The sequence below is a fragment of the Lissotriton helveticus genome, chromosome 5_1, assembly GCF_964261635.1.
Source record: "Lissotriton helveticus chromosome 5_1, aLisHel1.1, whole genome shotgun sequence".
NCBI lineage: Eukaryota > Metazoa > Chordata > Amphibia > Caudata > Salamandridae > Lissotriton > Lissotriton helveticus.
In genome coordinates, this window is record NC_136065.1 from 10278441 (window position 1) to 10306334 (window position 27894).

Genomic DNA, 27894 nt, shown 5'->3' on the forward strand with positions numbered 1-27894 from the left:
TTGACACAGAGTGTTATTTCGCAGAGTGTTATTTCGGCTCTGAAGGTTTTGACGCAGAGTATTATTTCAACTCTGAAGGTTTTGACGCAGAGTGTTGTTTCGGCTCTGAAGGTTTTGACGCAGAGTGTTATTTCGGCTCTGAAGGTTTTGACGCAGGGTGTTATTTCGGATCTAAAGTGGTCTTCGGTGCTGCTGTTGAGGGACCTGTTGGCGTGGAGGGAACTTCCGGTGCCGAGTAAAGCCGGGACTTGTGCAGCCGTTTTGGCATTGGTAGTGGAGTCAGTGCTGGATCCAGAGCCTTGTGATGGTGCCAGCCATTGCCGGGAGGTAGTAGCAGACTGAAAGGCTGCTAGCTGGGTTGAGGGGTAGTGCTTTGTTTGTGGATGGGGTCGATTTGGACCCGATGTGGAATCGTAATCACGGTCAACGTGGGGCTGCAGATCTTCAGTCTCAGAGCCAGAGGGAAGTGGCTGGTCAGTGGAAGGGCCAATGCCTGGATCCTCTTTGAAGTCCTTGCTGAAGAGTCAGGTGTGTCATCATCTTGATAATGTGCCATTCTACACTGGGTAAGTTGATTATTGTGGTGGTATCAGAGGTTATTTTTCGACCGGATGGCAAGGCAGGCAGAGCAGGTCTCGTCATGCTCCGGTGACAAGCAGAGGTTGCAGAAGTGGTGATGTTCTGTCCATGGGTACTTTGAGTGACACACTGGACAATACCGAAAAGGAGTCCTTTCCATCATGGCCTGTGCATTCTCGAGGATGAAGGTTGATGAGAAGACTCCAAGAGGCCCCGATACGGGGCATCGAGGATATCCCCGTCACAGAACATATGAAACCACTTAATGGTACTCATTTTATCGACCTCAGAAGGATGAAAGGCTAAGTGGACCCACCAGGATTTGAACCTGTGACCCTGAGGTCAAACACAGGCCTCTGAATTAGTCCACAACGCCACCAGACCAGGCCGTTGGAGGAATCACTATACCTTGTGACTCCAGTGACTTCTTTGGAGAAAAACAAGTTGTACATGGCAGTTCCTCAAGCTACCAGGGAATGTCACAATGTTTCAAAAAGATGGAGAAATAAATGTAAAGCACACTAAGTTAGCAAGATAAACAGTTCCTTTAATAATTATATTTATCTGCCATACTTCCTAGAGACACTCCACATCCCAATAAAAGTCTCTGTAAAGAACAGATAGAGCTGAGATACAGGTCAAGCAATCAGCAGATCACAAGCATCATTTAAATAAAGGTTATTGCACATTCCACATTAACTTATTTGTAAGTGATGTAATTTTGTAATTTTTGGATCCTTATGTAATGCGCTCCGGGTCTAGCCAGCGCTATATAAAACTCAAATAAAATAAAATTGAAATAATGTGGAGCAAAGACACACAAACTAAATATCTCATTGCACAATGATAAGCAGCAGACAGACCCCATTTGTTATGACACTCTGTCTCCCATTCCTATTAAATCTAAACCAGGGACTCAGATCTACAACAACAAAAGAACTCTCTAATTTTAATACTATCCACTCTTCATATGGATGCAACCCTGTACCCTGATGCGTAGTCCAAACAATATCCACGCATCTTATTGAAACACACTCCGAACCCCATGCCCTCTCTCAATGGGTGTTCGGTCCCATCACCAGCCACTCTACATATGAATGTGCGGTTCCAACATGGATGCACAGTCCCAGCAGCATCAACTCTCCACACAGATGTACAGCTCCAACACTACCCACTCTGTATACCGTGCGCGGTCTCAACGCCCTCCACTCGACATAGATGTATAACTCTAACACTGTCCCCTCTGCACAGACATGCAAGGGTCTGACAATACCCACTGTGCATAAAGATGCATTCCTCTGGCAGTTTCGAACTATGGACGTGAATGCATGGCTCCATCACTACCCACCCTGACTACAGATGTACAGCTGTGACACTATCCATCCGGATCATAGATGTACAGCTGTGACACTATCCATCCGGATCATAGATGTACAGCTGTGACACTATCCATCCGGATCATAGATGTACAGCTGTGACACTATCCATCCGGATCATAGATGTACAGCTGTGACACTATCCATCCTGATCATAGATGTACAGCTGTGACACTATCTAGCCTGATCATAGATGTACAGCTGTGACACTATCTAGCCTGATCATAGATGTACAGCTGTGACACTATCTAGCCTGATCATAGATGTACAGCTCTGAAACTATTCTCTTTGCATAAAGATGTATGGCCCCAGCACCATCAAACCATTGAAATGGATGTATAGATTCAACACTACCCACCCTCACAACAGACTTTACAACCTCCAAGGATTGCAGGAAATACACCAGGGACAAGCTTCTTCAATTAAAGCATAAGGTAGGACCTCAGTGTGGACAACGGGAGAGTTACGATAGCCAACTCAGACAAGGCCAGCCTTGTCCTAAAATCACCCAGGTAAATAGAACTGATGACAAGCCCCGTAGTCATCTTAGTATGGCACTCCTTAATTGCAGGTCACTTCCAAAGCACACCATCGAGATTAACCTTATGCTCCAAGAGGGGAACCTGGATATACTGTTTCTATCTGAGACATGGCTATCCTCCAACTCAGAGTTTGACATTGTCAGCGCCCTTCCGACTGGCTTCCTTATTCAGTGCCAACATGGGGCGCAGGGAAAGGGAGGTGGCCTGGCCATAATCTATAAAAATAGGTTTACATGTAGGATAGAGGACAGTTGTATTGCTGACTCAGAAAGTTGTCATTTTATTATCCAAATCACCCCTCTCTATCAGGTCTCCTCATCTACCGCCCACCTGACAGTATAACATTTTTTAAAGAAGCTCTTTTAGACACCACTATAGGTGCAGCTGCGTCCTCATCCAACTTTATGATATTGGGGGATCTCAACTTACATTTCAATGATCCTGATGACAAGGTGGCAGTGGATCTTAGGCTCGACCTTAAATCTTTCGAGCTTAACCTTATAAATAAGGAGGCCACCCACACTAAAGGACATTTATTGGACCCTATATTTACCACCATCATTCAGCTGGATTCCAGCCCCCCTCTCCCTCTCCCATGGACTGATCACTTTTTGGTTCCTTTCATATGGAAAACTTGCATTGACACACCAAACGCCACACTATCCCGTACATTAGAGAGAGCCTGGTCTAAACTTCCCCTTGAGAACTTTATCCGGATACTGGAACAAACAATACCCATACCAGAACCCGATCCACTAGTGGCGGACACCAATTTCCATAATTGGCTGAATAATTCTCTAGATGTGCTACTGCCTAGGAAAAGTAGCAGTCCCTTCAAAACACCATGGTATACCTCAGAACTTAGAAATATGAGGAAAAAGTGCAAAAAACTAGAACGCACATTGCAAAAACACTGGTCGGCCAATAATAAGGCAGCATACCGCTCTGCTATGAGGCTTTATAAAACCGCCCGGAAAACAGCCCAGTCAGCCTACCTGGAGGAGAGAATTAAAACCGCCTCTAACTCATCTAGGGAAACTTTTAAAATAGTAAAAGAACTGTTGAAAGTCCCCTCACACTCAATTAGGCAGGAGAACTCAAAGGCAAGATGCAATCAACTAGCCGACTTTTTTGATATGAAAATCCAGAAAAGTTTAGACAGTCTTCCGCATAGTGGCCCATCCTCCTACTTTGTCGACCACTGCTCCCGTACACCTGGCCCATCGTTGGATTCCTTTTCCCCCCTAACTAGGGAAGATTTTTGTAAAACCATGTCTTCTCTGAAAAACGGTTCCCCGTCCGACCCCGCGCCTATGCACATCCTTAAACTCATCTCAGACACCATTGCCCCTGTAGCCACGGAGCTTATAAATGCCTCCTTCACCTGTGGTACTGTCCCACCCAGCTGGAAGCAAGCTAGGGTGAAGGCTCTTCTTAAAAAGCCAAGTCTTGATCCCGCAGATTTGGGAAACTTCCGCCCAATATCATTATTACCTGGGCTTAGCAAAATCGCGGAGAGAGTGGTCAACCAGCAGCTCTCTTCCTTTTTGGAAAACAGCATACTGCTGCGCAACTCACAAACAGGCTTTCGCCCGGGTCAGGGGACTGAATCCGCCCTGATAGCGGTAGCGGAAGAGGCAAGATGCATTAGAGATTCAGGGGGATCGGCAGTTGCGATCCTCCTGGATCTTAGTGCAGCTTTTGACACGGTGGACCATGGTATCCTAATCCAGCGACTTGCGGGATTGGGAATTTCTGGCATGGTATTACAATGGCCGTCATCCTTTCTGAGCTGTCGATCCTTCCAGATTTGCGAAGGCAGTGCAACCTCGAAATCCATCCCTCTCCAGTGAGGAGTACCTCAGGGCTCTTCATTGAGCCCTACCCTTTTCAACGTTTATATGTCCCCACTGGAGGAGGTGGTTCATCCTTTTGGGATAAAAATAGTCACCTACGCTGACGACACCCAACTAGTTGTCTCGTTATACCATCAAGAGAGTTGCTTTGAAAACCTTTCTGCATGCCGTTCGGGAATTTATGCCTGGATGTCCAGCTCTCGGCTCAAATTAAATGGAGCCAAAACAGAGATCATACTCCTGGGCCACCAATCAACAGCGCTGCCCAAGTCCATCTGGCCTCCCTGCCTGGGTGAGGCCCCCGCCCCTAAAGATGAAATCAAAAGTTTAGGGGTTTGGTTTGACGGGACCTTACCTTTAAGACCCAAGAAAAGAAAACAGCAGGCATATGCTATGGGTTGCTTCGGTCTGTTCGAAAGGTTCTTCCACTTCTGCCTCTCCAGTCCAGGAAGCTGCTAGTCCAAGGTCTAATAATATCTAGACTGGACTACAGCAATGCCCTGTCTCTGGCGGCACCCGAAGCAACCATCAAAACCCTGCAGCATGTCCAGAACTCAGCAGCTAGGCTGCTTACTGGCGCCTCATTAAGAACCTCGGCTAAGCTAGCATTAAGATCTCTCCACTGGCTCCCGATTCGGGAAAGAATAAAATTCAAATCCCTCTGTATAACACACAAGTCCCTTCAGGACAAGGGACCCCCCATCCTGAGGAGTTTGATTCGCCCTTACAAGCCCTCCCGGACTTTACAATCTGACCGGGGAAACCTGGCCATTGTCGCCAGAGTGAGGAGGGCACGCTCGGGGGGGGGCGTCGTTTTTCGGGCAACGCGGCATCGCTTTGGAACACCCTTCCTGTGACGATTTGAACTGAACCCAATTATTGGAAGTTTCGGAAACTTCTCAAAACCTTTCTTTTTCCCAACAACCCTTAACTAACGGCCCCCACCTTAGGTTGCTTTTTGTTCTGTCAGCGCTGGGACGCTTTCGGGCAGCCATGCGCTTTATAAATCAAATTTCATTCATGTATAGCTCTGACACTATCCATCCTGATCATAGATGTACAGCTCTGAATCTATGCTCTTTGCATAAAGATGTATGGCCCCAGCACCATCAAACCCTTAGAATGGATGTATGGATTCAACACTACCCACCCTGCACACAGATGTACAGCTCTGATATTAAACACCATGTAGATGGTTGTACATACACGAGTGACTGCCCAATGTTTAGACCGGATCTGTACTCTTAAATCTACAGAGCACTTGGCACAAATGTTTTAAGTGTCCTGGTGTTTTTGTACCAGTTATGGTTAAATAACACCATAAAACCAAGCACTTGGAAAAACTGCACCCAGTACCAAAAGACCCTAAGATAGACATAAGTACTATGTGCCTGATTCACAAAGGTAAACATACACTTTTGTGAAAGTTTACTATTTTTTTACTATTCACAAACTCTGAGTTAATAGTAAGTTTACGACTGCGGAGACTCTAAAGTTGGGGCAGATGCCTCCTCACATGAAAAGATACGTGGTATTATCTTTTTACGTGCAAAGTTCTCCGTCCCGACGTCCACAGTCATAAACTTACTATTAACTTGGAGTTTGTGAATAGCAAATAAAATACTAAATGTACAAAAATGTTTGAGTTTACCTTTGGAAATCAGTCCCTATCAATCATTCACTTGTCAGACGAGTCACCACCCGAGACACACTCCATTCTCCAGGGACCTTGTTTTATCCTATGACAAATTTTAGATCTTCAACAAAGTCTGAAGTCCAAAGACTGTGTCCTGTGAACCCCACATCTCCGTCTACAGCTGGTGTATTAATGACCTCTGAATTCAAATAGCCACTAAGACTGGGAGAGGAGCTTTATATCAAGGGAGTCCTCACTCAGTTCAGCTCACTTTAAACACCTCCAGTCTCAGAACCCAAAGACCTCATCAAGGCACAGGAATCTGATGCACACAAGGGGGAAGGGCATTGTGGGAAAAAAAGGAGAGCTGATGCTTCTTAAAAGTGATCTACTGAACGTGTTATACAAATGAAAAGTCAAAAGCATGATATACTGCTGCTTGTTAAATCACAAAAGTTAAATGTGTCTGGAAATTTGGGAATTAAATGAATACACTTCAAACTGAGAGGAAGAACAATGTTATTTCAAGGTATATTACTCCTATTCAAAAACAATATCAAAATATATGACAAACATTATTTTCCTTTGCTAAAATAATCTCAGAATGTTCAGGTACGATCCCTCCCACCACCATTTTATGATCAAGGGCACACTTATAACAGTAAAGTTGAAGTTCCCATGGAAGCCCGTAGAGGGCGACAGAGGCAAGCGCTTCGGCTCAAGAAGGAACAGCGCTGATGCCTCATTCGTGAGCGAAGGATAACAGGGGCCCAGGGATGGAGTCCTCGTCTCTGTCAAAGGATGTTCTCTCCTTGCTGAAGATGCTGATGGGAGCCTCCAACCCCTGGTCTTGGATCTGTAACAGAAAGACTGAAGATCAGAAGTTTCTATAGTAAGAGCCCCGGCCTCAGCCAGCGGACAGATTATAAGCAACAGAGCAGGACAAACATGAATACAATGAATATCACTGGAAATCTTTGCCTTCCATTTTTACTTTGTACTCTGTGTATGCCTCTGATGAAGCGAGGTTTCGTACATAAGAAACTTGCTTGGATTCAACCCACTCGAAATAACATGTAATCAATTAACCAACATGTTCTATGAATACTAATAATTGCACCACATGACATTTTCTTCATCTAGGGGAAGCTGTTAAATGTGCTCTACTAACAAGTAATCCTGGTGTCTAAAAATGGCTGCTGAAAATGCGGGAACTCTTTTGCGCATGCGTCTACTGCATCTACGTAGTATGTCGTCCTTTGCTTTTGGTGGGAATTCTTTGCAGCTGTGCAGTGGTATCTAAAATGAGCGGTTCTCGTGTGCTCATGACGAGCTGAGCTCGTCATGACCGTTAGAAGGCTCGCACGCTGGGGAAATTCCCCTGCTGTGCGAACGTTCTACACAAACGGGTGTGGTCATGACGACCTCAGCTCGTCATGAGCACACGAGAACCGTGGCTCATGACGAGCTGAGCTCATTATTAGCACCGGGGCGCTGTGCACGCCCCCCCTCTCCCCAGCACGGCAGGGGAATGACCCCAGCAGCCAAGGGGTTAAACTAAACCGTGCATGTCTTGCTAATCTGCTAATGCAATAGGTATAATAAAATAATGGGATTAGAGTAGAAATAAGTGGTATACAGCGCATTCATTTATGTTTGTATTCTAACATGTTTCTCTTTTGCTTTATTATTAGTTCGTATCTGGGCCTTGAGGGTGACTGAATTCTCCATCGTGTCTGAATTCTAAACATGTGTATTGAAGTCATGAAACTCCTGTGACAATGACATTGAACTCCAGTCAAGAACTGTCTCACAAGCGATGCGCCTGAGAACTTTACCTCTTGACCCGCAGAGGGGAAGAAGATTTTAATAAAATGATATACATTATACATGAAGTAATGTAAAAGTTGCTGGGAGGAATAAAGCATGGGAAAATAAAATTAAGGGCGGGAACATAGAACAATTAAACCAAAGAAGATGACTTCACATTAGTATGGTGTGATGACCTCTCCCCATGCCACTGACCAATCGAATTACGGGAATACACACATTTTGAAACATTGGGGATTGGTAAGGTAGGCCTAGTCAGTTAGATTGTCTGACTTGTTACAAACCTGTCATTGACCCAACGTTGCTGAAGAAGATCGCGAATGCCACAGAGCTCAGAGGGCTGGTCGAGCACTCTGACAGAAGAATCGGGAGATTGCTGACAGAGAAGAATCTGTCCATCTAGAAGGGGAACGAGAGTAGCACCAGAGAGAGGTGTGACGCCGGCGTTGAACTTAGTGGAGGTTACCTGTCCTGTCCTGCACCTGTCCTGATCCGTTGGCTCCTGATTAGTCAGGAGACCTTTTCTTTCCAGCCCTTGGATGGGGGTTGGTCCTCGCACCATTCTAGGTAAATATAAATCTGTGTGGTTTCCCTTTCTCACCCTTACCAGGTACCAATGTCTAGAGATTTTCCTAAGTCTTTAAGGATTTTTGCTTTGATCATTATTTTTCTCTTTGAGAAGTTGGTGATTGACATGTATTGGTATTTGACTCACAAAATATTGCATAGATAACATTTTTAAAACTCTCTGTGGTCATTCAAAGAAATAAGAGTACATTGTTATTTTATGCCTATGATGCTAACAACCTGATCTACCGACCAGAGGAAATTAAATACTAAGGTACTATGGTTTGGTAAGGAAAGTTGTACAGGTAAAATTATAATTCACGTTCGATCAAGTCATGAACCTCAGTGCAGGATTGCCAGCTTATCATATGAATGTTTATGGGCACATGTGAGTATGGGGTTTTAGAAATAACCCAAGCTGGTAATCTTGTGCCATCAGTATTTTCTTGGTAGTAGAGCTATGGTTTAGATTTTAGTTAAGATAGGTAGTTAATTTTGTATTGAAATATTGATTTATGTATTAAACAAAACCCGCTTGTATTGTTTTATGTTGTCCAGAATTCCCCGGGGACATTGAATAGGGGGTGGTAAGTGGAAGCCACACTGCAGTGAGGTTACTGGCTTTGATGAAGTAAGTGTGGAAAGTTAGATAGAACTTGAAGCACTGGTTAGGGATTATTTCCGTGTATAAAAGTGAGAGTGACTGGTAGAAAAGGAGTTCGCTGCTGAAACTTTGGTCTTATATCACCTAGAAAGGGTAAGTCTGAAGGTGTAACAGGTTATTTGATGCATGAGTGAAGAGTAAGCGGAAGAGGTTTTACTCGTAGTGTGTGAAGGGCAAACGGAAAGGTTTTACTCGCCGTGAAATAAACTGACTTTTCGTTGAGTATATCAGGCACAGTAGCGAATGTTTTTATGTTGTTAATTAATGAAATGTGTAATTAAAATGAAAAGAAATTGAGTTGTCGTATTACATTGCAAAGGAGGGGTCAGTCACTGGAGCTGCACTGAGGTCATTGAAAGCCACGATGGGATTGGTTGAGTGTGTAGCTGAGGTAAAATTGTAAAGGAGGGGTGAGTGCAGAGAGTGAAACTCACGTCACAGGAAAGCCACGCAAGCATTGGTTAAAATAGTTCTGTAAACCAAATGTTGATTGGTTATTAGAATAAGAAACGCGCTAGTATTAGAGAAGCATTTAAGTGAAGTAAACAATTGATTAAATTGCCAAAATATAATTTTCAGTGTTACTAGACAGTGGTGATTATATGTGGAACCCCGATCCAACTATAACAGGCTCTCGTCCAGATAGAAGATTTATAGGTTTTATCCACAAGCAGTATAATAGAGGAAGACCAAACATCATGTATGGAGAAAAAAGGAAAATGTCATTTATGCAGAAAATTAAGAATTATTTTAAAAAGGATCAACCCATTAAAACTAGAGAAGGAATTGTTATTCCTCCCCCAAAGACACCTGCTTCATACATGATGATAGAAAGAACTCAAGTAAATGTTATCCAAAATTTCCACAAGACACTCGAGATAAGCAGATGAAGCAATGGAGACAGGCTATGGTAGTGGACGGATTATATCATGTATTTACCACAGAAGAACCAACAGGTAGTAAATGTATCCAGAAAACAAAACATTTAGTGATTGGTAGTGGAGATTCTGAAGATGATTATTTTGAAGACCTTTTAATGAAAAATCCTCCACCTTATCAATAAGATATAAATACAATTACCCCTAGTGCCCCGTTTCTAAAAACACCCTTGGTTCCACAGATTGTACATGAGAATACCATATCAGGGTGGGAGAGGCCCTTCCGCTAGCTTGGTCAGACCATTTTGCCATTCCCTTTAGTTTAAGGGTCTCGGCTTCTGGGGACACACGACTTGAACATAGGAAAGTGGCAGATAAACGGAATCTTAATTAGATTAGTAATGAGGCTGTTTCAAATGCTCAGATAAATTATCAGATCCCAGGCCATCTAAGTGCTAACTTAGCTGCAGATGAGCTTTCCAAAAAGTTACTACCAATAATGGACACTTTAGCTCCTATAAAAGGTCATTATTCTTTATTCCTTTCCAAGTTTGTCAGCAAGGAAAAGGCCCTCCGCTCCTTGGTTTTCAGACAGATTGCGTAAGCTTAGACGGGCGTGTAGGAGGCAGGAAAGATTATGGCCCATTGACTTAAGACCGTCAGGCAGAAAAGCGCACAAACAATGCTTGAAAGTATATAAAGAAGCTGTTTTGGAGGAGAAGGGAAGGTTATGAGTCGATTAAATCCTCCAAAGAGCTTTTTAACACTGTTAACACCCTTACCTCCCCCTCAATTATTGACCCTGTGGAGTGCTCACAGGAGCTCTGCGACAGGCTTTCAGCTTTCTTCTGCACCAAGATTTCAGACATATATGGTCAGCTAGAAGCCTTAAACTTTAAACCTAAAGAAGGACCTTGATGCTCAATTGGAACTCCACTCTATGGAAAGTTCTAGCATTAATGCGACTTCTAGTTTACTTTCCTTTCCAAGTTCGTCTCTAGAGACCACAGATCTCCTATTAGAAGGAATCATGTCCGGATCTCCAATGGACCCTTGCCCCCTGAAAGTACTAAAAAGTGAAAAAGGTGCTTTCTTACCGCATCTAAACTTAGTCATCTCTGAGGCCCAATATCGCCTGGCCTGGAAGGTGGCAGTAGTTAGGCCACTTTTGAAAAAGTGTCCTCTGGATCCATTGGAATTAAAAAAACTATCGTCCCATCTCCCTCTTGCCGGTTCCAGCAAAGATTTTAGAATCCTACCTGAATTCTCATCTGAGTGCCTACTTGAGGAACCAACAAATTCTTGATGGCTCTCAACATGGGTTCAGAAGCAGTCGTAGTACTGAAACTGCGCTCACTGAAGTGTTTGATAACATTCGTACACAGGTGGATGCAGGCCACACCACCTTACTAGTTTTACTTGATCTCACCACAGCCTTTGATACCCTATCCCCACTGAGACTCGTGGAATGGCTCAGTGAGATAGGTGTCGAGGGCTCGGCTTCAGGGCTTCTTGCCTCTTTCCTCAGTGAACAGACCCAAGCAGTGAAATTGGGCAATTTCTACTCAGACCCTACTCCCCTTCTATGCGGTGTGCCTCAGGGCTCTTCCATGAGCCCTAGGTTATTCAATATCTACGTCGCTCTGCTGGCAAAGGTGGTAAAATCTTTTGGTCTGGAGGTGTTGTCATATGCGGATGACACGCAGATCATGGTGTCCATCACTCATAACATCAGTGACATTGCTTGCAATTTTAAAAGCTGTATGCAAGCAGTCTCGTCTTGGATGGTGCAGAACTATCTGAAACTGAACAGCGAGAAGACGGAGGTTCTCATTTTTGGGGACAAGGTTGACATCTGGTCTGGGAAGTGGTGGCCTGATGCTCTGGGCACTTACCCAAGCCCTGTCTCCCAGGGAAACAATTTGGGAGTCTTGGTGGACAATTCTTTGTCCCAGAATCTGCAGATTAGCAGGACAGTGGCTACCTGTTTTGGGTTAATAAGGCTCATAAGGAAGATCTCGGAGTTTCTGTCGCTCAAGGCATGCAAACAAGTTGTCGTTCCTCTAATATTATCCAGACTGGATTACTGTAATGCCCTTTATCTAGACATAAACAAGGGACAGCTGCGGCGCCTGCTGATGGTGCAAAATGCTGCTGCCAGGTTGGTGTTTGACTTGCCTAAACACCATTATGTCTCTGCCTCTCTTCTTTCTCTGCACTGGCTTCCTATGGACCGCAGGATCATGTTTAAAACCCTTTATCTCACTCATAATGCCTACTATGGTCTGGACCCTGACGGCATTAAAGCCCTCTTTCACCATGTCCCCACTAGGAATCTCAGGTCAGCAAGCAAGCATCTTCTCACTGTTCCTATGTTTAAAAGGATGAGATGAGCGGGAGATCCTTCTCAATTGCTGCAGCTAAATTGTGGAACTCTCTCCTTGACGAAATTTCTGGACAACGCTCTCACACTCTTTTTCGAAAGGTGTAAAAGACTTTGTTAAGTGTACCTACCCGTCTGCATGTTGCTCTGTTGTCAGCGCCTTGACGCCCGTGGGCTAAGTTAGAGCTTTATACATTTTATATTCATTCATTCATTCCTGTGTATTATGTATAGATGTTTTTTACTGTACTTTTATGATCTTACACTGTAAGCATCGAATAAAGTAAATTGACTGATTCAGTACTTAATAGGAAAGGAAGGACATCACAGGGCACACTTGGCTGAAAGCAGGTAACAGACATACAAGGTAACAGAAGCAAGACAGCAGAATAGAAAGACAGCAAACTAGGAACTGGAACCAAGGAAATGGGAAGAAAGGCAGGGACTCAAAAAGGATATCCAGAAGGGGAGGCTACAATGGTATACTAGAATAGTGCAGGTTAAGGAACCAAGAAAACAAAGTAGCAAAGAAGGCAGTGCTGGGGCAGGAACAAGAAGTGAGCTAAGGCTCAGGAGTCAGGGTAGCACTGCAGGCAGTGCTCATTCAGGAACAGGGAATTACTAAAGCTTCAGGAGTCCAGTTAGCACTGCAGGCAGCGCTAATTCAAGGAAAAAGGAAATAGCTTCAGCTCAGGAAACAAGGAGTCACAAGAGCACTGCACGAAGTGCAAATCAGGAACAAGAAATAGCTGAAGCCCAGGAACAGGATCAAAGAATAACTATAGCTCAGGAAATCAGGAAACAAGGTAGCACTGCAGGCCGTGTTGGTTCAGGAATTGGGAAATTACTAAAACTCAAGAGTCAAGGTAGCACTGCAGGCAGTGCTAGTTCAGGAGAAGGGAAACTGCTGCAGGTCAGGAACAAGGAATGCTAAGGCTCAGGGTCAAGGTAGCACTGCAGGCAGTGCTAATTCAGGAATGAGGAAAACTGCAGCAGCTCAGGAACAATGAATAACGAAATCTCAGGAAACACTGGAAACAAGAATATCAAAGGCTCAGGAAACACTGGAACAAGGATCGGTCTCACCGGTAAACATCTATAATGACCAACCTTGGACTGAAGTGAGCTGGGGCTTAAAAGAGCTCACAGTAATCACATGCATCAGGTGTGAGCAGGTCAGAAGCAGCCAGCCACAGGTGAGCTGAATTCCTCCACCCATCCTTGGACTGCAGGGGTGGAGACGAAGCAGTGAGCAGGGAATTCTAGGTAGTGGAGTTCCAAACATGAGCAGGCTGGCTTCAAGTATCAGCAGGCTGGCTTTTACAAAACACGGCATGGATTGGGAATGGATGTAAATTCCTAAATGATGTTCAAATGCCTGGAAGTCAGGATATGCATACAGGGGGGTGTCTGGAGTCATATTAGAACACTGGAAAGCCCCACAATCCGCCTCCCTTGTGGTGGGCATGAGAGCACAGGGAGTGAATCGTGACAACTGCCTGGTCTACATTAGTTTGTTGTCTGGCTAACACGTATACACAATAGTGTTTTGTAAATGTGTGTGGTGTAGACCATGTTGCAGCTTTAGAGATGTCAGTTATGGGAATGTTTCCTAAGAAAGCCATAGAAGCCCCTATTTTGCAAGTAGAATGCGCTCTAGGGGGAATTTATAAAGTCCTCTTTGCTTTTGCAAAGCATGTTTGGATACATTTGACTATCCACCTTGCAATACCTAATTTTGAAATGGGATTGCCTTTGTGTGGTGGAGCAAAAGCAACAAAGAGTTGTTTAGTTTTACGAAAAGGTTTTGTCCTTTCTATTTAATACAGTAATGTTCGTTTAACATCCAAGGTGTGTAGAGCTCGTTCTGCCACTGACTCTGGTTGAGGAAAGAACACAGGCAACTCAACAGATTGGTTGGTGTGAAAGGCAGATACTACTTTAGGTAGAAATGTAGGGTTAGTGCGAAGAACCACCTTGTTCTGGTGTACTTGTAAGAATGGTTCTTTTATGGTTCTGTAAAAAAGGTCAGGCTACCAATCAGAAAAAGATCCTTAAGTATTGCCCGGCGGTGTCGCCTCTTTAACCCACAAGATATTAATCAATGAAGAGGCAGGCGCTGGAGACTGGAAGGCAGGAAACAAGGTTTATTCTCTCCGGAGGAGAACACATCAGTTCGGACAGCCAGTATCGTCACGAGGTGCTCTAGCCGCATCTCTGAGGCCTGGCCTCTTATACACAGGATTATGATCTTTATTGCAGGTAACACATTCTTGCAATGCTTTGAAGTATGAAAGGACATCCTCGGAATCTCCCCTTCAGGCCCGTTCCCACACACATTTACAGTTGAAGTCCCCACCCCGGTCACAACAGGTGATGATTATCGCGCAGCTGGACATTCCGCCGATTCACGGAATGTGTGGGGTTGATCGGATCTCATAGGGTGGGGGCTTTGATCAACTCGAGGGTCCTTTAATGGGGGAAGCTTCCTACTGTACGGGGGGGGCAATAAACAGTATCCGCAGAGCCAGGTGGCGGCCTGGGAACGAGGAAGACAAACGGGCACACAGGAAAAAGGGGGTTTGTATCAAAGGGCCTGGGACCATGAAAGGAATGAAGGGAGGTGTCGCGCTGGGAACAGGATGGGATTCCGGGGCAGAGCTGCGCTGAAGAGGGGTTTACGACCCAAGGCATGTGAGAGCGGGGGGTTGTCAGCGTGCGGGGGGATGCCTGCGAGGTTGAGAGAGAGAGAGAGAGAGAGAGAGAGAGACGCGCTGGCTATCAGCGAGGGGCAGGGAGGCCATGGTACTCAAAATGGCTGCCGCTTACGTGCACGAATGGGTTCAAGAAGAGCAAGATGGCGCCGATAATGTTGACGTTTGCAGCCTAACTTTTAACAGTCCTCTCTTTTCAACATATCTAGCCAACTTGCCTACTCAATGTCAATCTTCATCAAATTCCTAACCTCGGCATCATATAATGCTCCCATGCGTTCGTTTCCAAGGTCCACAGTCTTAGGGCAAATACAATTTGCACATAATGAACACAGAGGTGGCAGACATTGAATTGCTAAGCATAGTCCGCATATTACAACTACAGGAATCAGGATAATGGTGAACAGTCTCCAGCCCCAGTTCTTAACGGTGTTCCAGAACCAACCACCAAGCGACCATTCTTCCTGATCCTGGTGGACTTCTGAAGAGAGTCTGTGAAGATGTTCGATGGCTTTGTACACTGAGGGTGAGTTGTCCGTTATGTATGTACAGCAGCTGGACCCAATAATGCGGCATGCTCCACCACGGTCCGCAAGAACCACATCTAGGACAAGGCGGTTCTGGAGGGCCACCAAGCGGACCGCTTGAAGCTCGGCGGTGTTGTTAGAAAAGATACCAGCTGTGATGTTCATTGTTGTCTCGACTGCCTGAGTCAGATGTCGGATGGCACGGCTGTTTGCCATCGGGCCCCAGAGGGGAACAAGTCCCTTCATAGCATCGAGGAACTGCGCTCCTGTTGAGTCGGCTTGTTCAATGTCCTTGGCTCGTTTTTGTCTATGATGATTCGCTGGGGCCACATAAGTCGGAGGAAGGATGAAGGAGATGAAACAAGTGGCCCCCCAGCCTTTGGGGAGCCAGGTGTAGGCCTTTGTGCCGCAGACGAAATACATGTCTGGGGACGCCACAAAGGAAGGTGGATCCGTGGAGTCCAAAGTTCTGGTAAAACGGCAAGCACTGCGGCCCACCAGCTGGGTCCCACGTCCTTCTATGCACATGTGGCCTGTGACGTTGATGACTGACAGGGCCACAGTCAGAGTGGCAGCCGTTCGTTTCCGCAGGTAGGAGAAGGTGGGTCTGGTTGGATTGTTGAACACCTGCATTTCAATTCGTTCTTTAGCAGGGATGTCCATGTGGATTGAGTCGTTGGAGGTCTGCGGGCAGAAGTGTGTCTTTGTTTTGTTTCGCCAGACCCCGTGGAAGAAATGCGTTACGGTTTTGCTGGAGGTGGCATTGTCCTTATAGCTTTCTTGCAGGAGGATCAGCCAAGCAAGGCAGGAGCCATGAACTGAGAAGGGTGAAGGGATGAATGGTATCGAGTGTCCAGTGGCGTGGGGTAGCAACCCACAGATCCAACAGTTGGTGGCATTGGTGGCGAGATTGTGCTGGTGAAGTAGCTGTACGAAAGAGTTATTCCAAAACTCCTTTCGCCTCTCTCTGAGTTGAGGAGAGAGCGAAATCAGATAATGTTCCTTCATGGTGGTAGGCTGAGCAGTAGTCAGGAATGTTTCGTGAGCAGGTGCATTTTCTTCCATAATCCAGAGTGTGGTCATGAGGAGAAAGCAGAAAAGGATTGTGATGAAGAGTGCAATTGTCTTTGAGCTGTGGAGTCTGTCTGTTCTTGGGTTTCTGTAGTGGGTATTTCCTGTTGCCTCCATCATCTTCTTATTTGGCGCATCCATCATTTTCTTATCTGGCGCTTCCATCATCTTCATCTTCAAGGTGCTCGGTAGTGGGCAGAACCACAGACTTAGTTTAGCTTCTCTCCAGGTAACCCTTGGTTGCTTTGGGTCACCGTTCTGAGATTTAACTTAGTTCGTGGTCTACTTAGCCGAAGCTCCCTCCTTTCGACGCAGGAAATACCCTTCTCTGGATGGCACAGTGGGATCAGAGAATTTTGAAAGTTCAAGTGCTTCGGTATCAGGATAGCAGGTTAGCGACGGTCGGTCCTTGTTCAGGAGCTCTTCTTGGTTGTCGATGTTTTCTGTCGTGGCCAGGGTCGAGGAGACCTTCTTACAGTGGTGTGCGTGCAGCCAGTGCCGTTTCCCCTCCACGCGAAGAGCCGTCCGGGTGGTGATTAACACTTGCCAGGGGCCCGTCCACCGGGGTTCCAAACTCTTCGACCGCTGAAAGTTTCGGATCAACACGAAATCTCCAGGTTGGATGGCGTGACCCGGACCCCTGGAAGCATCGGGGATGGCCTGCTGCACCTGCTGATGAATGACAGACAGAGTTTCAGTCAATTTATACAGATAATCAGACATTAGGACGTCCGGGACGTCATGAATGGAAGTTGGTTTCGGTGCAGACCAGACACTCATGGGTCGACCGAAAACAACTTCATAAAGTGTTAAGTGATGTCTGGTGGGGGTGGAACGCATCGATAGCAATGCCAGTGGGAGGGCGTCTGGCCATTTCAGACCCGTGGTAGCCACTATCTTGGCCAGTTTAAGCTTTAGTGTGGCATTGTGTCGCTCAACAAGTCCAGCAGACTGGGGGTGGAAGACTGCGTGGAATTTCTGCTTGATGCCCAACCCCTTTAAGATGAGCTGGATGACTTCGGCTATGAAGTGGGGGCCATTATCGCTCCATAAAATACGACAAAGGCCGTAACGGGGGAAAAACTCCTTTAACAGTACTTTTGCAGTGGCCATAGCAGTGTTGTCACGGGTTGGGTATGCTTCCACCCACTTGCTAAATGCGCACACCACAACAAGTACATATTTCAGGCCTTGGCACCTGTCTAGCTGGATGTAGTCCATCTGCAGGACTTCAAACGGGTGATTTGGGACCCCCAATCCTCCCCGGGGTACTACAGTTCCTTTCCCGGGGTTGTGTTGCAGGCATATCAAGCATTGTTGGACCAGACGTTTGGCGGAGTCTGTGATTTTATCATTGTGCCAAACTCTGGAGACAAGTTCAATCATGGGGGCTGATCCTATGTGGGCAGGGGAGTGTGCCATAGTCAGTATGGGAATCAGGTACGAGTCAGGTAGCAACCATTTGTTTGTGTCTCTTGTCCGCCAGCAGCCTTCGTCATCTTTTAATCCCACCCGTGTCCATTCAGTCAGTTCGTGCTGTGTGCTAGCCGTTTGAATGTCCCTAATAGTGTCCCTAGCGTCAGTCCATTTTTCTGCTTTTGACCTGGTCACGTACATATGTGTTGTCGTCCTATTTTCAGCTGTCGTTCGGGCAGTGATGTCGGCTAGTGCATTTCCCTGCCCAATGATGTCTGTCACCCTTTTGTGTGCCTGGCATTTGACGACTGCAAGCTTTTTGGGGAGAAGGACAGCTTCGATCAAGGCGGAGACTAGATCCCCGTGCAAAATGGGGGTGCCGTGTGAGGTCAAGAATCGCCTTTCCCTCCAAAGGAGCCCAAAATGGTGAACCACCCCGAAGGCATACTGGCTGTCGGTGTAAATGTTCGCTGTGGTTCCTGCTGCCAGAATGCAGGCTCGTGTCAGGGCAATCAGTTCCGCTGCCTGGGCAGATCGTTGCGTGATGCGGGCTGTCTCGACTACAGTTCGAGCCGTGGTGACTGCATAGGCAGCGGAAGTGGTGCCATCGGGGAGTTTGATGCAAGAACCGTCCACCCACAGCTCTCCGTCAGGGTCAGGGAAAGCCGTGTCTCTGAGGTCAATCCTACTTCTAGTCTGTTCGTCCGTGAGAGTCACGCAGTCATGTACAGGGTGCACATTGGGATCGTTCTCTGGTAAGGGTAACAGAGTTGCCGGGTTCAGTGTGGTGCATCTTTTCAGGGCGATATGGGGTGCAAGCAAAGTCAGTTCGTATCCAGTTAGTCGTGCACTCGTCAGGTGTTGCGTCTTGGTTTGGTTCAGGAGGGTGTCAACTGCATGGGGTACCAGTACCGTGAGGGAATTCGAGAGCACGATCCCCTCACTCTGTCGGATAGAGATTGCAGCAGCAGCTACAGCTCGAAGGCAGGCAGGCAAGGCTCTGGCTACAGGGTCAAGAGTGGCAGAGAAGTAAGCGCACGGTCGTTGCTTTGGGCCAATGGCCTGGGTCAGGACAGATAAAGCGCACCCCTCCCTTTCGTGAGTGTAAAGGGAGAAGGGCTTTGTGTAATCAGGGGTACCTAGGACAGGGGCCGAACAAAGGGCATCTCGTAGTTCCGTGAAGGAGGTTTGACACTCAGGGGTCCAAGGGAGTGGGAAGGGGACGTCTTTACCTAGCAGAGAAAGCAGCGGTTTCACAATGAGGCTAAAGTTTGGTAACCACTGTCGGCAGAAGGAGGTGAGGCCTAGTAGGGAGCGAACCTGTTTCTGGGTCTTAGGGACAGGAGTTTCGAGAATGGTTTGGATCCGGTCGGGAGTGAGTTTCCTTCCTTCTTTGGACAAAAGGTGGCCTAGGTAAGTGACCTGGGTTGGCAGAATTGCAACTTCTTCTTGGAGACCTTGTGGCCATTTTCCGCAAGGAAGTGCAGGAGTTGAATGGTGGCTGTAACTGCTAATGGAGTGGTGTCGGCTGCCAAAAGGATGTCATCGACATATTGCACTAACACCACTCCATCGGGTAACTGGACTTGATCCAGTTGTCTCTTGAGGGCCTGGCTGTAGATGCTAGGGCTTTCTGTGTAGCCCTGGGGTGCTCGGCAGAACCTATATGAGCGGGCTTTTAGGGTGAAGCCGAAGAGATATCGGCTGTCTGGGTGGATGGGGATGGAAAAGAATGCGTTTTTGAGGTCAATGACAGTGAAGGTGGTGGCAGTAGAAGGAATCAAAGTCAGGATGGTGGTGATGTCTGAGACCACGGGGTACTGGGGTACCACCACTTTGTTGATCTCTCGAAGGTCAATGATAAAACGGTATGCTTTCTCATCTCCCTCTCCCTGTTTCTTGATGATGGGCAAGATAGGGCTGTTGCAAACGTTGCTAACCACTTCCTCTACCACTCCTGCGTCTATCAGCGACTGAATAATCTTTACCAATGCCTTCTCGCCCTCGGGCGATATCCGATATTGTGGAAGTTTTGGGAGTGTTGCGTCTGGTCGGACAGTAATGTGCACTGGGTCAATCAACATGCGCCCTACGTCCGAATCCGCCTTGGCCCACAGATACGGAGGCAGAGTGTCAAGCAGGGATGTGTCAGCGTCGGTGATGGAGAACATGCGTCGGGGAGGGCAATGTCTAAGCAGAACGGGGTTGTCGTAAAGGAAAACTCGAACTCCGTCTTGAGAACATCTGATTGTTGCTCGGAAGTGTTTCAATAAGTCAAGTCCCATAATGGCGTCAGGGCTATTGGAGGAAAGCAAAAACGTGGTGTCAGTGGTGTTGTTTTCTAAGTCGAAGAGGATCGGGGCGGACAAAGGGTTAGTGGAGGGCGTTCCATCGAAACCTGTCGATGTTATAAGTGAGCCAGACAAGGGTGCCCTTGGAATCAGTCGTTTAGATAACGCACTACGTGTTGCGCCAGTGTCTACCAGAAATGGAGACTTTGTACCCAGGACCTTAGCAGTGACGTAAGGGCCTTGCTGGTCAACATAGAGCTCGACTGGATCCCTCCCTTGCCCTTGGCAGTCCTATGCAAAGTTGTGGGCGTCATCGTAGTCAGATTGCTGGTATTGGTTCTGTCTGGGTCGATCAAATGTATTTGGTCTGCCTGATCTGTCGTTAGTCGTGTCATTTGGGGGCCCTCGCTGTTGTCCCTTATTTCTCGGTCCACTTGCTATGTCCTTGGGGTCTTTGTTTCTGATTATTTCCAGAAGAACTGGGCACTGGGATTTCCAATGGCCAGTTCCTTTGCAGAAAGCACACTGGTCCTCTCTAAGGTCTGTACGTCCACTGTGGGGAGTCAAAGTGCGGTCCTGGGGAAATGCAGTCTTAGGGACGTTCGTCTGATAGTTTCCCCGGTATTGGTCTCGTCCTATAGTCACCCCTTGCAGTTGGGCAATCATCACCCTCTCTTTCAAGTCCTTCTTCTTTTTCTCTGTTGCTCTATCGTTTTCATTTTTCTGATGTTCATAATATTGGGCCATCTGGAGGATAGCCGTAGGTTTGGAGGCTGCCCAACTACTCTCGCTAGCCTGCAGTTTCTGGGAGACCTCCGGTGACAGACCCTTAACATAATTCTGGACAAACAGATGGTGTCCGGTTGCAGGGGTCATGTCCTGGCCACTGTAATCGGAGAACACCGTTTCAAACCAGGAGAAGTATTCTGATACATCCTCCTGGGGTTTCTGGCGACAGGCCGTTACTATCGACCAGTCCACTTTCTTTTCTGGAATCAGGGTTTTTAATTTCTGTACGATTTTATCTGGAAGGTCTAGAATGGATTTCAAAGGCTTTTGTCCAGGTCCTCGTTGTTTATCAATGTCATCGAGTTGTGACCAGGTATGTCCAAACAGCTCAAGGTGGTCGACTTTCCGGATTTGCTTCCACACATCAGCTGGTAGCATAACCCGAAAAACAAGTCGATGTCAGCCAGGGTCATAATCGTTGAACCTAGGGCTGTACCCAATTCAGTATAGAAGGCAGTGGGGTTTTTACGTAGGTCAGGCAGAGATTTTCGGAATGTCAGAATCTCTTGCCGGTCCCATGGCTGGTAGACCCAGTTGTACACTACCCTTCCTTTTGCATCTTGGTGGTTTGCATCATCGTTAGTCCCTGCACCTCGTGGAGGAACCCAGTAAGGGGCAGCCTCTCGTATCGGCATCATGGTGTTAGATTGCTCAGTTTGTGGTTCGGTCGCTACGGATGTCGTGGGTTTAGTTCCCGATTCTCGTTCAGTGAGGTGGCGGAAAACCTCAAGCGTACGCGTAAGGAGGTCCGTCACATCACACTCGCCCTCATCCCCGATATCGACCTTCCGGTACAGAGTCGTTAGGCTCTCGGGACCTTTGGCTCGATATCGGTCCTCGTATGCGTTCAAGACATGGTAACACAGTCGTACGGTAAAATGTCGTCTGTGACTCCCTGTATACGAGTTAAACATATCCGTGATGTACTCTTCATCTTCCTTCCTTTCTACCAGTGTCCTTGCTATCTTGTCGATCCCTGCTCGCTCATCTTTGCTTAGTCTGCTTGTTCTTGCAGAACCAGCCCTTCGGGTCTCAGGGTCGCCTAACGTTGTTGTTTGCGTAGTATTTAATACAAGGGGTTCGGCCGGCACAGAGGCCATGGGGGCCGAAGCTGTGGCGCTACCCTCGTTTGTACCTGGGGGTGGTGGGTGCTGTGCTAAGGGTTGGGAAGGGGCATATGGAGGGGGCATGTAGATGATCGGAGGACCTAACAGCAGATCATCGTTGGCTCGTTGTTTCGAGGGTAAATCAGGGTAGAGCATGGAGGACGTTCTAACCGGACACTGGCTTGATGTTTCCATTTCTAGTTTCTGTTTGGCTTTCTCTCTTTCCTTTATCTCTCCTTCTAGTTTCTGAGCAGCTAGGTGGGCTGCTTTTTGCAGCTCTTTTCCCAACCTACTCTCAGTTTTCTTTTTACGTTGTTCAGTTTCTTTGCGCCACATGCCGAAACTATCAAGCATAGTGGGCGTTGTCTTGTTTTTACCAAGGGCTGTTTCTAGCGCGTTTATTTTGTCATCATCGAAGGATCCTATCAGTGGCCACTGACTTTCTCGATCCTTTTTCGTATATTTATGCCACAGCTTGTTATAGGCTATAGCGATCAATCCATGCTTCATGAACATGTCCTTATTAGGGGTGCCTTCCAGTGTAGCCGGATGGTTCATCTCTAATAAGCGGTCCGGGCTAAACAGGCTACCAATCAGTGGGGAGAAGACAGACATGACGGATCACAACGGGGACAAAAGTCAGCACTGCCTATCTTATCACTGCGTGCAAAGACTAGACAGAATATTTCTATTCTACGTTGTTTGCAGGCAGTGAATACCTCATGAACCAATATCGAATAGTCAACGTTCGGTCAATCAAAACAATTCAGTGGGGAGAATAAGTAGGCCCGCAAAGGTCTGCGTTACCTACCCTTTCACTATCTGTAAAAAGGGGGGAAGCTCTTTCCTGTTTGCAGACAGAGAATCTCCAGAAAACAGTCTGTGAACAATAGTTCAGGTTCAAATAATTAATCAGTGGGGGAGAAAGGTAGGCACGACGGCTGCGTTACCTATCCTCCACTGCTTGCAAAGAGAGAGCCTGTTGTTTCTCCGTTTGCAGACAGCGACTCTCCAAATAAATCAACAAAGAGTAATACTAGTATTTTCTAAACAATCAAACAATCATTTCGCAATTCGTCGTGTTTACACGACCTTACCCGGACCGCATGGACAGTTTCTTGTCTTCCGAATCCAGCGCCCGATCGTCCTCTTTTCTTCGTAATCCTCGCGGCACTCCTGATGGTTCCCAGTCAGGACCGTAGATCACTCGAGAGAGGTCTGTTCGGAACCAGTGAAGTTCGGATGATCGGCTGTCAGACGAGAGTCTATCGGACAGGTGCACTCCCGATCGTTGCAGTCATTCACTCTGTCGTCAGGACCTCTCCCACTGGATCCACGAGTCACTGATGGGCCCCACGTTTGGGACGCCAATTGTAAAAAAGGTCAGGCTACCAATCAGAAAAAGATCCTTAAGTATTGCCCGGCGGTGTCGCCTCTTTAACCCACAAGATATTAATCAATGAAGAGGCAGGCGCTGGAGACTGGAAGGCAGGAAACAAGGTTTATTCTCTCCGGAGGAGAACACATCAGTTCGGACAGCCAGTATCGTCACGAGGTGCTCTAGCCGCATCTCTGAGGCCTGGCCTCTTATACACAGGATTATGATCTTTATTGCAGGTAACACATTCTTGCAATGCTTTGAAGTATGAAAGTATGAAAGGACATCCTCGGAATCTCCCCTTCAGGTCCGTTCCCACACACATTTACAGTTGAAGTCCCCACCCCGGTCACAACAGGTGATGATTATCGCGCAGCTGGACATTCCGCCAATTCACGGAATGTGTGGGGTTGATCGGATCTCATAGGGTAGGGGCTTTGATCAACTCGAGGGTCCTTTAATGGGGGAAGCTTCCTACTGTACGGGGGGGGGGTCAATAAACAGTATCCGCAGAGCCAGGTGGCGGCCTGGGAACGAGGAAGACAAACGGGCACACAGGAAAAAGGGGGTTTGTATCAAAGGGCCTGGGACCATGAAAGGAATGAAGGGAGGTGTTGCGCTGGGAACAGGATGGGATTCCGGGGCAGAGCTGCGCTGAAGAGGGGTTTACGACCCAAGGCATGTGAGAGCGGGGGGTTGTCAGCGTGCGGGGGGATGCCTGCGAGGTTGAGAGAGAGAGAGAGAGATGCGCTGGCTATCAGCGAGGGGCAGGGAGGCCATGGTGCTCAAAATGGCTGCCGCTTACGTGCACGAATGGGTTCAAGAAGAGCAAGATGGCGCCGATAATGTTGACGTTTGCAGCCTAACTTTTAACAGTTCGTGCTTGAAACTCACCTACTCTACTCAGTGATGTAATAGCAATGAGGAAAGCGAAATTCCAAGTGAGAAATTGCAGTTTACATTTATGCAACGGCTCAAAAGGTAGACCAATTAGTCTGATAAGAACAATATTAAGATTCCACTCTGGGGCAGGTGGAAGTCTCAGTGGAATAACTCTTTTAAGTCCTTCCATAAAAGCTTTGATAACACACAGGCACACAGTGATCTGCACCAGGTACCCCATTGTTAACAGTTTCTAACACTTCAAAAGAGAAATTGGAGAGCTTTGACATAACATAATAGGAGATTTCTGAAAGTTACAATTAAACATTTCTGGGCCTTTCGATTCAGGTCCTATCCAGTCAAAGCCCTGAAGAGAACCCCGATAACCACCATGGGGCTGGAAACGCCTCGGCATTAACCTCCACTGGGGAAACACATATACTGAGTTACACTTTCTTAAAGGGAGCAGTTTGGTGCATAATCCTGCCCTGACGGGGTGCAAAGCTTCCCTTGAGGTCAGCAGCCATTCATGCAAAAAAAAGATTAACTGAAAATGAACTAGGATAACGGCTGCTGTTCAGTTTTGAACATTGACTGGATTTATGATGATTGTAATGCCCTCCACATTGTGCATTGTATGTATTGAATCGTGATTTTCATGTTTACCGCAAAAAACTTTATTAACATGTTTGTTTATCAATAGAAATAAGAGGTCTGTCTTTCAGAATGGCATGTTTGACGGATGATATGAATATTGAAGAGTCAATGAGAAGTAAATAAATACTGCAGACCATCTAATTCATAGAATGACCTGAGTCTGTTAAAGGAAAAAGCAGCCTTCTAAATGACGGCTAGGTTGTACCCTCTAAGGGGACTGCTGTCACACCACAGTACATAGTATACTCCGTACTTGGAGATTCACTCAGGCAACTGATCTACCACTGAGTGCTTTGTACCGTTCACGGTCTTCACTGTCAAACCACGGTACACACTATGCAGAGTGTATCTCACTGATAGCAGACCAGAGCTCATAGTATACTCGGTGATGTGTGCCCCTCTCGCACTTTGCTGCAACAGCAAGGTCCACAATATACTCAGTGGATGCCTCTGATAGCAGACCAGAGCTCATAGTATACTCGGTGCTTTGTACCCTCCGAGGGTGCTGCTGTCACACCACAGTAGACTGCAATGAGAGCCACTGATAGCATACCAGACATCATAATATTCTCAGTGTTTTGTACCCTCTGAGGGTACTGTGGTCATACCACGCCCCACAGTATGCTCAGTGGACACCACTGCTAGTATAACAGAGCTCATAGTATACTCGGTGCTTTGTACCCTCCGAGAGCGCTGCTGGCACACCCCGGTACACAGTAGACTGCAGTGGATGCCACTGATAGCATACCAGAGCTCATAGCAAATTCAGGGGCATATTAACAAGGCAGTTATATAAAATTATTGCCACGTTTGCGGCCGTTTTCAGCTGAAAAGCGGCGATAATTTTGTCGCCTTATCAGCAAAGACACGATATCGCGTGTTTTGCTGATTTTGCTCCTGTTTGCAGCACGCCTAACTTCACATCGCTAATGAGAAGCAAAGTAGGCTTGTCTGTGGAAACAACATGGGTAAATATAGCGAAGGCAGCTACGCGATATTTACAACGTGGAGAAGCGATTATTTTATTCGCGCTAAGTATGCCTTAACGCAGGAATTTAACGTCTGTTAAATTCCTGACAAAAGCATACTTAACATGGGCGGTGGATTCATGTGATACGACCACAGGGTCGTATTATCAAGCATATCGCCGTTTTACATGGAACATCGCTGAAAAACCAGCGATGATCCATGGAAAAGGGCGAGATCGCTAGAATATTCATCGTTATGGAGCTAAACGTTGTTAATACAACCCCAGCTTGGCGAAATATTCCTGCAATAGAAAATAATGCAGTATACAAGGTCAGCGATAATTATCTCTGCCTGTTGCAAATATGCCCCTCAGTTCTTTGTACCCTCCAAGGGCCCTGCTTTCACACCACAGTACACATTATACACAGTGCTTTGTATCCTCTCTGAAAGCACTGTAATGACACTACAGTTCATAGCACACAGTGCCTTGGCACTGCTATCAGGCCACATCACACATTACCTTTCACCCTCTCAGGGAACTGCTATAACAACAAAGCACACAGTACTGTGTACTCTCTCTCAGGGCACTGCTATCACATCACAGCACAGAGTACCATGTACCCTCTCTCAGGGCACTGCTATCACATCACAGCACACAATACCATGTACCTTCTCTGGGCACTGCTATCACATTACAGCACACAGTACCATGTACCCTCTGTGGGCACTGCTATCAGCACAGCACACAGTACCTTGTACCCTCTCTCAGGGCACTGCTATCACATCACAGCACACAATACCATGTACCTTCTCTGGGCACTGCTATCACATTACAGCACACAGTACCATGTACCCTCTGTGGGCACTGCTATCAGCACAGCACACAGTACCTTGTACCCTCTCTCAGGGCACTGCAATCACACCACAGCACACAGTACCTTGTACCCTCTCTCAGGGCACTGCTAACACACCACAGCACACAGGACCTTGTACCCTCTCTCAGGGCACTGCTATCACACCACAGCACACAGTACCATGTAGCCTCTCTCAGGACACAACTATCACACCACAGGACACAGTACATTGTACCCTCCCTGGGCACTGCTATCACCACAGCACACAGTACCTTGTACCCTCTCTCAGGGCACTGCTATCACATCACAGCACACAGTACCATGTACCCTATCTGGGCACTGCTATCACATCACAGCACACAGTACCATGTACCCTATCTGGGCACTGCTATCAGCACAGCACACAGTGCCTTGTACCCTCTCTCAGGGCACTGCTATCACATCACAGCACACAGTACCATGTACCCTCTCTGGGCACTGCTATCAGCACAGCACACATTACCTTGTACCCTCTCTCAGGGCACTGCAATCACACCACAGCACACAGTACCTTGTACCCTCTCTCAGGGCACTGCTATCACACCACAGCACACAGTACCTTGTACCCTCTCTCAGGGCACTGCTATCACACCACAGGACACAGGACCTTGTACCTATTATTCTATTAAAATTATTTGTACCGCGCGCTATCACCATAGGTTTCTTGGCGCTCAAAACAGTAACCAGTGACCTAGGGAGGGGAGTTAGTCGAAAGCAGCTTGAAAAAGCAAAGTTTTTAAAGATTTTCGAAACAGCTCATATTTAAGGCAGAAACGGAGAAAAGGCGGCAAGGAATTCCAGGTCGATGGGGCCAAGACCGAAAAACTCAGACCACCATGTTTTTTCCTTTTAAATCGGGGGACATCCAGAAGGTTGAGTGACACAGAGCG

General features: G+C 46.9%; 1 protein-coding gene across 3 annotated transcripts in view; it reads right to left on the minus strand.

The window, feature by feature from the left end:
• The window catches only part of LOC144754057 (saoe class I histocompatibility antigen, A alpha chain-like), a 1371606-nt gene that overhangs the window by 1101353 nt on the left and 242359 nt on the right, over positions 1 to 27894 (minus strand). The window contains exons 6-7 of one of the 3 annotated variants that reach the window (XR_013594642.1): positions 5391 to 6845; positions 1109 to 1954 (exon numbers count right to left, since the gene is read on the minus strand). Coding sequence is in view for 2 of the 3 variants with exons in the window: in XM_078641571.1 (XP_078497697.1) it covers positions 6784 to 6845 (62 nt within the window). In the remaining variant the exon portion in view is untranslated. Of the gene's footprint in view, positions 1 to 1108; positions 6846 to 27894 lie in introns of those variants that run through there. The other 2 variants (XM_078641570.1, XM_078641571.1) reach the window with 2 other exon arrangements.